Source organism: Camelus bactrianus, chromosome 17, assembly GCF_048773025.1.
Source record: "Camelus bactrianus isolate YW-2024 breed Bactrian camel chromosome 17, ASM4877302v1, whole genome shotgun sequence".
NCBI lineage: Eukaryota > Metazoa > Chordata > Mammalia > Artiodactyla > Camelidae > Camelus > Camelus bactrianus.
The window spans coordinates 21,497,704-21,511,549 of NC_133555.1; the positions used below are offsets into that span (position 1 = coordinate 21,497,704).

General features: G+C 39.7%; 1 protein-coding gene across 17 annotated transcripts in view; it reads left to right on the plus strand.

Annotated features, from left to right (window-relative positions):
• Positions 1–13,846, plus strand: part of MAGI1 (membrane associated guanylate kinase, WW and PDZ domain containing 1) — a 577,834-nt gene that overhangs the window by 492,027 nt on the left and 71,961 nt on the right. For all 17 annotated transcript variants that reach the window (XM_074344506.1, XM_074344521.1, XM_074344522.1 and 14 more), the window contains 4 exons: positions 3,007–3,064; positions 5,521–5,639; positions 8,024–8,116; positions 13,502–13,684. In XM_074344506.1, coding sequence (XP_074200607.1) covers positions 3,007–3,064; positions 5,521–5,639; positions 8,024–8,116; positions 13,502–13,684 — 453 coding nt within the window. The remainder of the gene's footprint in view (positions 1–3,006; positions 3,065–5,520; positions 5,640–8,023; positions 8,117–13,501; positions 13,685–13,846) is intronic.

The window sequence follows — 13,846 nt, forward strand, 5'->3', positions numbered from 1 at the left end:
CACGTGCTGCCACCAACTAGGAGAGGCAGAGACAGGGAAATGGGGTCCCCTCCCCTCTCAACCAAAACTAAGTCACAGCTTTGAAATTTGTCTCTGATTGTGAAGGTGGCTTTCAGTCTCTGTGCCTGTAAAGCTCTTGTGAAAAAAGATACTGGAACATCCGACTGCTCCATATTTGCTTCCGTGGTGGCGATCAGTACAGCATGAGATTTTTAGTGGCAGGGACAGCAAACTAGCAGGCCACGTGTATCTGTCCTCTTCCTTTTGAGCTTTCCTAGAACATGCCATGAGTTGAGCCTAGGTGCCAGGTACCATGTAAAGTGCTTTACAAACATCCTTATTTAATCTACAGTCTACTTTGGAGGTAACCAGGAGAAAGATGTCGTTTCAAGATGTTAAGTAACTAGTCCAACATCAGACTGATAAACCCATAGAGCTGAGGTTCAGACCAAGATCTGGACAAGCCCAAAATGTTCTTAGCCACCTGAAATCTGGGTGACAGCTTGTACAGTCTGGCCTGCTGTCTGACAGGTGCGGTTCTCCAAGGATCTTCAGAGCACTTCAGAAAAAATACGGTAATGTCATCATTTTCTGGGCTTCAGTATTTTCTGCCATTTTCTTTCTTTCTTTTTTTTTTTTTTTAGAACCAAATGGCCAATTGGAAGACAAACATCTTCCTTTTTTAAATCGATGACCCATTTCTATTTTAAGCTTTAGGAGACTAATTCCTGTTATTAAGTTAATCACCACATTGGAAGTGAGAAATCTATCTTTTCAATTTCAAATGAGTTTTAGCTTGAAAAACTGGAACATTTCTGGAGTTTGTTAGTCTGTCCCAGAAGATGTGTTTCAAATACACAAATGTCCAGAAATACCAGTTGACAGGCCCCAAGTCTCATCTCTAGAACATAAGTTATTGAGTAGGTTACAGGACAATGTCAGAGGTGGCTTCTTCTCTTGTACACTCCTCAGGCCACCATCAGACCACTTACTGTGTGCTGTTTGAGTCGTCTGCTCAGACGGTGCACTTGTAATTATCTTTGTGTCCCCGGTGCCTAGCATGCCCTCTGGCAGACAGTAGGCACTCAATAAATGTTTGACAAACTAATAATGGAGTGAATTGAATTCTTAATATTTTTCCTATTTTACCTAAAAATAACCAGGCAGGCCCTGTATTAGGACTGCAAATTTTGGTAAGAGGTTTTCATTCATTAAACGTGATGTAGCACCCCCCCCCCAACACACACACCCATCCACTCTTCTGCCCCATGCCAGCGCAAACATATGCCAGGGCACCAATTCACATTTTCTCTAATCTTCGATTTCCCAACTCTTTGGAAATATTTTCCCGGGTCTTTTTCATTTAAATGGTAATTTCCAGCTTTGTAAGGGGAAACCATTTCCCAGGCATTTGATTTGCATCAATCCACAAGTCTCTGCGTATAAAAGTGCCAAGTTGTGTCAACATCTGCGCATTGGACCTGCCTTGCATTTGAGTAGCTTATATCTCCCAGAATTCAAAAACTTCTTTAAAACCTGCTGTTTTTTTTTTCTTTTTTTAAAGAAAATTGGAAGAAAGAGGGGGAAACCTGTCTCTTTGTTTGCAAACAAATAACATGTGGAGCAAAACCCATGAAATTAATGCCTTTTGGTGTGCAGCCAAATCTGAACAGAACATAAACTTTGAGTAATAGCCTGCGTGTTTTTTTTTTGTGCACGCGCGTGGCTCCATTTCAGCAGGGAACTCTCTGTGGCTTATGGAGGCCCTGTGCCCTGATGAAAAGGTCACTGTTTGAAAATAGTGACCACATGATTCATTGAATTTTTTTAAATCTCATTTTTCAAAAGAAGCGCTATTTCAGGTGTTTGTAGTATTTTATTCAAGTCAGTTTTTTTTTTAATTGCAGTATAGTCATTTACAATGTGTCAGTTTCTGGTGTTCAACATAATGTTTCAGTCATACATGTACATACATAGTGATCAAGTCAGTCTCGATAGCTACTTCTAGGAATCGGGCTTCGCTTTGGAGGACATTGTTAACACAGGCTCAACTTAACTATGTGTCTATCAGGGTGGCTTTGAAATTCAGTTAAAAATGGCTGCTCTGCCTGAAGAATTATTTGGTGACACAAAACGTGTGGTAGGTGTTTCTTTTGCCATGTCAAATTATCTGGTGCAGTGGGCTTTTTCACATTAGATTATTGTTAGAACAGAACTGACTGTTACCCAGTTAATAAAGTGGCAACCTTTGATAGGAAACCTCATGAAGGAACATTCGATCTTAGAGCACAGTTGAGTTTTCGGAAGGGCACCTAGATCCCCCAAAGGACTAAAATCAACCCCCCCAGGTCATGAATTCCTGGGGGGCAGCACCTTTGTTTCTGCTTTCAGAGGCTCAGTCCAGGTAAAGAGGGCCTGTCCGGATGTGGCAGTTGAGTGATGGATGTGTGCGATTCAAAAACTCAACTCCATGTGGGCATTTTTATTTACTCAGTAGCATTTTAATTAGGAACAAGGAGAAAATAAGATGCAAAGTTTAATTTATTCCGGGGAGAGCAAAAATGGTATTGAATTGAAAATGAAAGGAGCATTCATTTTCATCCATTTTTGCTTGGGTGGTAAGGTAGTCTAGACATAAAATGAGAAAACTGCAAATATTTAAGATCAGAACGAGGCATTCAAGGCAAAATTTAACTATATTTCCATTAAAATCTAACTTAGTAGTCGATTTAGAATGAAGGCACCTGGGACTGCATTTTATTCAGTTTCATTTGCTCATGTGAAGTATCCGTAAAACATTGCTCTTCATGTAGAAAAATACACTGATAAAATAAAAATAATGCTCACTCTTTTTTGTTTGTTTGTTTGTTTAGAATATATAGTTTTATTTGGATTTAAGGCATTATTTTAATGAGTCTTTCTCTTGTTGCCTAAGCCAGTTGTTGAAAATCCCTCGGCTCTCCCAGAATATGCTCTTCTTGCACTCAATGTTCTTTTATTTTTCAGAACTGCCTGCTGGTTGGGAAAAGATTGAAGACCCCGTCTATGGTATCTACTATGTAGAGTAAGTGCCTATTAAAACACACTGTAGTTTGCACCCTCCTGTAATTATGTCCGTTTATGCTGAACAGAGTTTGCCATCACGATAAGGCACAAACAGAACAATAATGATAACACAATATTAGTTTTATAATGAAACAATAGAGAGATTTTAATGGGTAAGAAAATATTCAGTGAATCTGAAGACGACAGATTATAATAAAAAATTCGTGAGGGCAGGATTCATGTCTTCTATTTATCACTGCATTACCAAAGCTCAGCATAGTCCTGCCGTATGGCAGGTACTTAATGAGTATTAGTTGAATGAAGGAATGAATGAATGAATGAATGAAGCAAGGATTCAGTAGATCAGTTGTGTACAAGTTGTTTATGAGAAAGAGGATTTGTCTTGCCTATTTTTTGTCCTGCCCAAGTCTAAACTTCTCAGTTATTTCTTGTTTATTCATTCAGACTCTCTGAAAGAGGCAGACAAGTCTAAAATAATGTGTGAAGGGCTGCCACAATTAAGAAGGAAGTTGAGAACTAGCTTGAGTTGCAAGACCTTGTAAGCGTCTTTGCCTCTACCACACGCGTGGCTCCCGTTTGCCATCTTTAAGAGTCTCAAACCCTCAAGAGTCACCACCTCTTGACTATGTCCGTATTCTAAAATGGATATGCACTTCACCCTGTACAACCGAATATTGGTAGGATGATACTCAAAGAAAATAAAAGAAACCTAAGTGAGTAAACACTGAAAAAATGTTTTATGCCATTTCCTCTGAGAAAGATGAGAAATAAATAAGAAAAGTCCCTTTGGAAGCAACAGATGTCATATAAATGTTCTATCATCAAAATCCTACCTGCCACAGTGGAGATAACTTGGCAAGTTTTCTGTCCGTCGTGCTGCTGGCAATGAAAAGTCCTTCGTATGATGCCCTGGTGATAAGGACACACGATGCCAAATGCCAGGCCATAAAATGCTCAGCATCTTATTGTAAAAAATTATGAGTTCCATAAAGCAAGTGTCCTTAGTCAGTACTCACATTGCCACCTCTGGACCTAACAAGAGGGATTGGGGATTTGGAGCATTAGAAAGGCAAGCTTTGTCATCTTTCTGACCCTCATAAAATGAAATTCCCTTGTGTGCCCTGCAGATCCTCTTTCTCACAGATGTACAGTGAGGCTTCTCTCTGTCTGGGGCTCATTTTGAGTTCTCCCTGAACTAACTTGTGCATTCAGAGAGAAAAGGAACAGGTGACCACAGCTTTGATGGATGAACAGACTTGGTTTAAGGGGCAAGCCGTTATCTTACTTCTCTTCCCTGTGTCTTTTCAGGTCCACCTGCCTATGAATGTTAGACTGTTTCTTAGCATGAGATTGCCTACCAGAGCTAGGAAATAAACATGTAGTCCAGTCGTAGGATTTAAGGGTCATCAGTCTTTCCACCCTACTTGGCAAGCCTGCCTTTAAAAAAAAATTAAGCCTTGCTTGAAAAAATATTTTGAGTTCTAAATAATCACATAATAGGATGTTTCCAGACATCTTATGAAGTAGTATTTTGATGAAGGAAAAAAGATGCGAATATGTGTGTGTGTGTGTGTGTGCGCGCATACATATACATACACTAAATAAGGCTATGACAGAAATGATGTATTTGGATTCGTGTGTGTGTGTGTATTTTTATCTTGCCTTGGCCTTATGATTTTTGGAGCCATCTGAAGTATCTGGGTCTTTGTCACTTCGAACACATCACATTTGCTTAGGTTAGCTGCATTTGGAGTCTCTTTGCCTGAGGCTTATACTCTGAATCCTGACTCGTGCCTGTTGATCAGGATAGTTGACAGATGCTGGTAGAGTCCATCTTTTAATATGATCGTTTTGGGGGAATGCTTGTGCTCCCACGAACAGTACTGTAGAAAGTTATGCAGAATTTCCGGGATTACATGTTACAGATGACACCGCATCTCCACTTTAATCTTATTTTTAAATAATTTTATAATCCACTTCTTGTTGATTTAAAGAAATGCCCCCGGTCTCATGGTTCCTTGGACATTTGGGAAAGTCCGTGGTTAAAATCATGGGATTTGAAAGGAGGCCATTTGGAGCTTGCAGGCCTCTTTACTGTTTACTAGGTCTGTTTTGTTAGGGGAGTTATTACTTAACTGCTCAGAAACTTAATTTCCTTATCCGTAAAATATGAGTAAAAAGAGGACCAACATCCTGGCATTTATTGAAGGTTTTGAAAATAAAATGCGTGTAACACTGGTAGCACAGTGCTTGGAACGGATAAGCACTGTGTGGAAACCATTCATTTTTATTTTTATTTTATTACATCTTCCTAACTGTGCATTTTGACACAAGATGCTCAGCATCTCAGACCACCTGCTTTGCTCAGTTCTTGTCAAGGGACTTGCCCTGGTGGGCGTTTTGCTTGTGGGATGAAATGCTTCCTAACTGAATGCTCTCTGCGTTCTGCTCCAGCCACATCAACAGGAAGACACAGTATGAGAACCCAGTTCTAGAAGCCAAACGGAAGAAGCAGCTGGAGCAGCAGCAGCAGCAGCAGCAGCAGCAGCAGCAGCAGCAGCAGCAGCCAGAAGGTTGGCTTTCCCTTGATCTGTGGGCCGAGAGCTCCGGGCGAAGCCTGGGCGCTGACACCCCCGTGTGGTCAGAATTGGCCTCAAGGATCACTTCCTGTCTTGCGGAGAACTTGATGTCCGGGGGGCGGGGTGGGATGCAAACCTTCTGCTAGAGTCCACCACCCGGGTACCCAGACAGTTCTAAAGTGGCGAGCCCCACTTAAAGGCACCCCATCTCCACCTTCATTTAGAAAGGGATTGCCATTCGATTGGAGAGCTTTCTGACGGTGAAAGAATTCCCTTGCCCCAGTAGCTTTTGCACAGCAACTGGTGTCTAAATCCCAACCGCTTTTCACATTTTAAAGGGGAGGTACAGGGTGTGAAACTAACTTTTATTTTTAGGAGCATTACATGTGAGACTCAGAAAAGGCTGACAATTTTGAGTGCTTTTAAAAAATCCCAAGTTAACTCATGCTCTTTGCAAAAATATGAACAATTCAGAAGTGGAGAACATTTAAGTCATCCCTGCTGGTTCCCGTCCCTTTCTCAGCAGTAAACACTGCAGAAATTTCCTGGGGATGTACAAATAAGCGTATTTTAACAGAAACCAGATTATAATTTATATATTAATACATTATGTATTTATATGCATTAGTTTTGTGACTTGTTTTTCTCACTAAAATTTATTTCTTGCACATATTTCAAAGCTGCTTAGTATAGGATTACCTATATATATATATTTGTTTACATTCTTTTTTATTGAAGTATAGTCAGTTTATAAGATTGTATAAATTTCTATTATACAGCCTAATGTTTCAGTCATGCATTTACATACATATATTCACTTTCACATTCTTTTTTATTATAGGTTATTACAAGATATTGGATATAGTTCCCTGTGCTATACAATAGAAATTTGTTGTTTACCTATTTTGTATATAATAGTATCTTCAAATCTCAAACTCCCAATTTATCCTTACCCACCCCTTTTACTCCCTGAGATCCACCTTATAATTTTAATGACTGTAAAATATTCCAGTTTATGAATCTCTCCACTTCATTTAGCTGTCTATTTATTAATAGAGGCTTAGATTTTTTTCCTCATTTTTCATTGCAGTCTTTAAAAATAGAAGGCTTAAATAGTAGGCTTAGTACCCCCTCAATATAATATGTGAATATCAAATACATGGCTATCAAATATAACACTTATTATCATATAGACTATAACGAATATAGACCATAGCTTGAAAGTTGGCAAACTTTTTCTATAAATGACCAGATAATAAATATTTTAGGCTTTGCTGTTCATACAGTCTCTATTAAAAACTACTCATCTCTGCCCTTATAGTGTGACACCGGTTATTGTATGTAAACAAATGGATGTGGCTGTGTTCCAATAAAATGTTATGTACGAACACAGAAATTTGAACCTCGTGTACTTTTCATGTGTTTCAGAGTATTCTGCTTTAAAAAATTTTTTGACTATTTAAAAATGTAAAAACCATTCTTGACTTGCAAGCTCTGTAAAAGTAGGCATTGGGGCCAATCTGACAAGCCACAGTTTGCCAGCTACTTCCACAGACAATATTTTAGAGGGAGTGTGTACGTATGTGTCTACGTGTGTGTGAGTACTCTCCTATTGAAAACTTCTCCTTCCTTCCTGAATCTCTTTCTATGTAAAAAAAAAAAAAAAAAAAATTTTTTTTTTAGTATTTTTTCTGCATTTGGGAAATCGGAATGGAAAGTTGAAATATGAGTATAAAATTGAGTGTATATACACGGTTGATTATGTTACCTTAGCTGGAAAGTGACTTTGGGGTAAATCTCAAGGATCGCTCACAGTGAGTTACTTCTGGGCGTCCAGAGTAAGACTACAGTTAGGACTCTGGAGTTTTGGTAAGGGGGCCCATTTGGGTTTAGAAGATGATAAGAGATAACACATTAGCAAACTGCTGAAATCCGCCTTCACTGCCACAGACAAGCAGGCTTCAGCAGCCCAGCTAAGGGCTCAGTTGCGTTAGAGAAATTTGTCCCATATTGGGTCAGCTTGACTTTATATCTTTCCTGATATTTTTCACTTGGACTTACTGTGGACTTTCCAGCCAGAGAGAACTGGAGATTTTATTGGTTGTCTTATAGTATTTCTTTACTCAAAGGTCTTAGCAGAAACACACAGAAACAGAGGCACATACGTAAACATACATACAGACGGAGGGACCTTGATCTCCTTAACATAAAATGGGGTCAAATACCAATTTCTTTTCAGTCTAAGCTCTCTGCTCTTGGTTTTATGGGTCTGAGTAGTTTTATGATTAACTTTTATAATTAAGAAGAAAGGGACCCCTCAGTAAGTTGACCAGCGATGTGAAGAAAAAACCGGAAACTGTTTCTGCTCTTCCTTGTAGAATGGACAGAAGACCATACATCGCTCGTGCCTCCTGTTATTCCAAACCACCCCCCGAGCAATCCGGAGCCGGCCAGAGAAGCTCCACTTCAGGGTAAAGTATTTTTATAATTGCATCATAGTTTGGCTCAGATCTTTAATTTTTCTTAAAAGAAACTTTGAAAAAGTGGTGTCTTGTAACTCCCAAGTCATTCCAAAGAATTGTTCCCAAAACAGTTCTTTGTGGTGGGGGCTTGTCCTGTGTATATTGTAGGAACTGTAGCAGCATTTCTTGGCCTCTACCCACTAGGTCCCAGCAGAACCCCTCCCCCTTGTTGTGACAAACAAAAATGTCCCCAGATATTGCCAAATGCCCCTGGGGGACAAAATCATCTTAGAGTTGTGAACCATTGATTTTGAGACCACAGGTATTCAATACTGTGTTAAATAAGATACGTTGAAAACTCAGCACTAGGTATTTTAAGATTCTAGTCAACATATTTACTTATAACTAAGGTTTTCCTGTAAATGGAAAATGGCTTGACATTATTCTGTTTAAAATTCTGACCTCCTCTACTTACTTGCTGCGGTTTATGCATGTTTTGCAACGTTTCATTGGATCTCCCTTATTTACATTCACAAATAGTATGTGCCCCTACAGAGGTTCATTTTCGAAAATTGGAAGTTCCAGAATCTTGCTGCTTTCAGGCCTCATTACTCTCAAGTGATAGAAAAGATTTTGGGGGCTCTTCTAGTTTTTTTCTTTAAAAAAAAAAAAAAAAAGAACAAGCATCCTATCTGATAGTATTGGGGAATTTATAGTACAGAACCATTAAAAAAAACCCTGTAAAATTCATCTCCCTCCTCTCTGCATTTTTTTTTTAAGGAATACAATTGTATTAGATGTAAAAACATTGGTAGAACAACTTTTCCCCCTAATTTCTATTCCTCCATTACAGTTTTCATAAGAAAGAAATTGTTTCCCTGTTAGCTGACATTGTCATGAGATTGGTATTAATTTACGCAAATTTACGTATTTATTGTGATAATGGTTTTAGTAAAGATAGGATATAGTAGATAATAATAACATATGAATTAATATCAACATGATTGTGGCCTCCTCTGTAGTTTGTAAACATAAAATTCCTTCCGCAGCATCATGTTGTCTTATTTCCCTGTCTCATGGTAAGTTAGCTACACTAGCTTTTCAGTTCCTTGAATGAGTGAAACTATGGACCACATCAAAGCCTTTGCATATGCTGTTCCCTGTTTGTGGGTGTCCTTTCCTCCCACCCCTTGCTTTGCTAACTTGCACTCATCTAAGATTTCTGCTCGGAGTCTCCTGTTGTGTTGACTCTTCCCATCTTATACTTCTCATTTGTAGAATTTAACAGTTTATAACTAGTGTTCATTTGTGTTCAGTTATTCTAACAACATTTTCCTCTTTGGATGTTAAATTGCATGGAAATGGGAGAGAGTGTATTTTTTTTTCCACTGTGAGATACCCTGAACTAGGCCTAATCCCCTCTGCTAAAATTTATTTTTTCATGAAACGACATGTGTCACACGTGGTAACCAGCCTAACTTCCTTAAAGAATTGTTTGAGAGTAAATAAATCAGAACTTTCAAGTTTCAGGCTCTGGGTGCCAAGTGCTAATGCACCAACTGAGCTAAGAGTTCAGATGGTGTTTAGATTACTCTCTCTTTTGTAGACATTTTTTTTTCTTTTATCTTTTTTCTTCTTTAGTCCTTTTGGGTCCCCTAGTGGTTTGGGGTTTGGGAGAGGCTCACTGAACTCTCTCAGGGAACTAGTCATTATTCTTTTTAATTTTTTTTAAGTTTATTTTTAATTCTTTTGTTGTTGTTGTTGTTGAGAGGAGGGAGGTAATTAGGTTTATTTATTCATTCATTCATTCATTCATTCATTTATTATTTTTTAATGAGAGTACCAGGGATTGAACCCAGGACCTCATGCATGCTAAGCACACACTCTTAACACTGAGCTGCACCCTCCCCGCAGTCATTATTCTTAAAACCCTTGTACTGTATGGCCTCTGTATTGATGTCTTTCAAATATAGTCATAATCTTTGCAATGTAATCGATGCTAAAGAAGCCAGTTTAAATCCGTACCCTTTGACTCCAAGGTGCAATTGTGAGCAACATGAACTTGGACTTTGCCATCATGGGTTACAACCCTGGGTTCCCTGCCTGTTGGTTATATATTGTGATCTAGCTTCCTGATAGTACCCTCAGGAAGACACTATATAACTGGGTTAAGTTGTTTGGTATTAATTTTGCTAAGTTCACTGCTCAACTAAACTTTCCTCTGTTCAGAAGTAGACTTCTCAGCCCAGCAAATGATAATTCTAAAGAGATTTGCTCTTGGGAACTCTCTCCAGCTCCCAGCTTATATTTAGAGATTTTTGTAGCCACCCCTTCACCCCACCCACGTCACAAAATAATAACTTCCATTTATTGGGCTCTTTTTATGCACCAGGCACCTCCCTGGGCACATTACCTATGTTACCTGTCGCAGTTCTTCCTTACAATATCATGTAAATAGTGAGGTTGGTACCATCATGACCTTCACTTAGACATCCAGCACTCAAGCAGAGAGAGGTTTAGTAACCTGATGGCCACACAGCCAGGAAGTAGTAAAGCACAGATTTGAATCCTAGGTGTCAATAGGAACAATTGAACTTCCGGCTAAAAATTTTTTGTAGTTGTTTCGTGTTTCGTGGGATACCTCATTGCATAGTCTAAATCTGTGCCATCCAGTCCGGATGCCACTGGCTACTTGTACCATTTAAATTCAGGTTAATTACAATTTTAAAAAAATTTAAAATTCAGTTCCTCAGCTCCGCTAGGAACTGAGCGGGCTCAACAGCTGCATTTGACTCGCGGGTGCCATATTGGACGGCACAGACATAGCTCATTTCCTGCGTCACGGCAAGTGCCACTGCACAGCACTGGTCACAGGGTTGTTCAAGAGTAGATTTTTGGGTCAAGACTCAGAAGATCTTGATTCACTGAGTCCAGGGTAGGCCCTTGAAAGGAGCACGTTTTTAAAAAGTTATTTTCACATATAACCAGATCTTACAACCGGCGACTAGTCAACAGACTGGGATCTCTTAGAAAATTACGTGTGCCCCAGGGCTGCAGCAGAGAGCTCCAGACTGCACCGCTCTTGGGTAGGAAAGTGCTTCGTCTCCAAAGCTACGTTAACTGATGACCTGCTCATACATAATACGTAATAAAACGTGCATAAATGTGAAACCCTCTGATCAGCCCTCCCTAGATAAGTGTTGAAAAAAGGAAGTCAGCGGTGTAATTTCTAAGTCCTCTTCATGTCTCTTTTAAGATGAAAACATTCTGAGCTCAGGATATGCTAATGGAGTTTTAAAAAATTCATTCAGATAAAATGCCAGGCACATTTTTATATTTTCGAACTTGGCTTATAATCAGGGGGAGAAGTGTAGACACCCAACTACCTCTTGCCGCTTTCTCAAAGACACGTTAAATCTCGTTTCTTTATGCTGTTGTTGATGCATTTACCACAAATTTTTGGAGCACAGAAAATGAAACACACCGTGTTCTGCACACTGGGTACCCAAGCAGAAGTCCTCCTGGAGTTTCTATTGCAGTGTGTGTGTATGTGCACATGCATTGCCCGTCACACAAGAGATTGGAGAGAGAGAGAGACAAAACAGCCAGCCAATAAGTTAGATGTATACCACGTGGGATGGTAATAAATGCGAAGGACACAAATAAGGCAGGTCAGGGGATTGTGACTGTTGGAGGAAGTACTACAGGTTTTAGGAAGGTGGACAGTGAGAGCCTCACTGGGAACGTGATGGCTGTTGATGTCTTTGCGGAAGCGAAATGTGTTTCCCTTCAAGTTCTCCCTAGTAGCCTCTGTCTCAAGAATGTTGGCTATTCACATACGCCCCAAAGTAAAATTTGGGGACTATCTCAATGGTCCTCAGTATTCCATCTGGTTGTTGCCATGGCAACGGTCTCCCTACAAGCCCTGACTGCACTTGGCATCACCTCCCAGATGCCCCAGCAGACACCTTTGCGTGGGGCGAATCCCACTGGGTCCCGCCTTTCTTTAGCCTTGGTGACGGGGCTGTAGCTTGTCACGATTCCAAGCAGCCTTGGGATTGCTCTAGAGAGAAGGAGGCTAGTGGGCAAACCTACGACTCGAGGCAATTTAAAAGAGCCTTCTTAAGAGCCAGAGTGTGCAATTAAAAATTGTATGTGTGCCCAGAGACCTTTTGAAAAAGGCCTGTTAGATAGAGCTCACCAAAAATAACTTTCCTTCCTGGGCGCCAGCCTCCTGGTGCAGGGGTATATGGAGACATGGAGAATTTTGCTCCTTTTTTTTTTTTTTAAAAATACCGTTTTCGATAGAAAAGAAATAGGGCAGGTGGGGAAGTGGTGGCAAGGACAAGAGACAGGAAGTAGAATTAGGGGAGCTGAAAGAGTCTGAGTATAGAATAACGTTCACGACTTGGGATAATCAGAGAGATTCCACGGAGCTTCTCAATTACAGAGAAATGTCCAAACTGAAAATAAAATCTTTGGCTTATGTTATTTGCAGAATGTTATTTGCAAACGTTATCAAGTAAACGCAATCAAGTAAATGCAATAAATTTGGGTAGCATGTTTGGAAGGTATTTAACTCTGTATCTGTTCATTTATTTTTAAATCAGACAACTGAATCTGGAGCTGTAGGGCTCTTGCTAGTCCCTTAGTTTAGGTTTTTTTTCTTTTTCTTTTTCCTTAAATATGCGAAGTTGTGTGCCCTATACTTTTTTTAAACTTTAACAGTGGACATAGCTAGGCTATTTTACAAATTATTAAAAGATGCAGATGAATAGGAAAAATCAGTTAGTTTAGAATTCACAGTAAAGTTATGACGATTTTAATTTTTTAAAATAGTGATTCTCCACTTTTACTGAGTTATTCTTTGTGATCATACTGTGTTTTCTAGTATTACCTATTTATTTGCAGAGTGAGTTGTCTGATTGAAAGCTAAAGTTTTTGCTTAATTGGTTTTATAAGTAGAAGCCTAGTCTAAGGCAACATATTGGAAGCCATACTGGAAAATATAAACCATAACAAAACAAGAGACACAAAACAAAGACCCACATCATATTTTGTGCAGGACCTCATGGCAGCTCAATTGCTGTCAAACTACATGAACCAAAACCAAGGAATTGTATCAGACGATGGGCACTAACTTAATCCTTCTCTTGTATTTTCTTTTGGGTCTTCATGTTGACACGCAATGCACCCTATCCCCTTCCTTAAACAAAGGGACCCAGGAAACACCCTTATTACTGAAATCGAGAGAGATCTTTCCTAAGACGCCTTTGTGCCCAAATGCCCAAGCTCAGGACCTTGGAGAGTTATCTCTTACGTCGTATCATTTCTCATTTAATTCACTTTTTCACTCATGGTGATATTGCTTATATGTTTCTGGTTTTAATCCAGGCAAACCCTTTTTTACACGAAACCCTTCTGAGTTGAAAGGCAAGTTCATTCACACAAAGCTGCGGAAAAGCAGTCGTGGCTTTGGCTTCACGGTCGTTGGAGGGGATGAACCTGATGAGTTCCTGCAGATCAAGAGCTTGGTCCTAGATGGTCCCGCCGCACTGGACGGCAAGATGGAAACAGGTGCGAGACGCCACGTGGTCCTGAGTGGTCAGACTTCTCCCTGGCACATGAGCAAGACCAAACAACATCATGAATTCAAGAGTTTGTAAATGTCCTTTAAAAAGTTTGTGAATGAGCAGGGTACCTCCATGGCATAAATGCATTCCCTGGGTTGGATGAAAA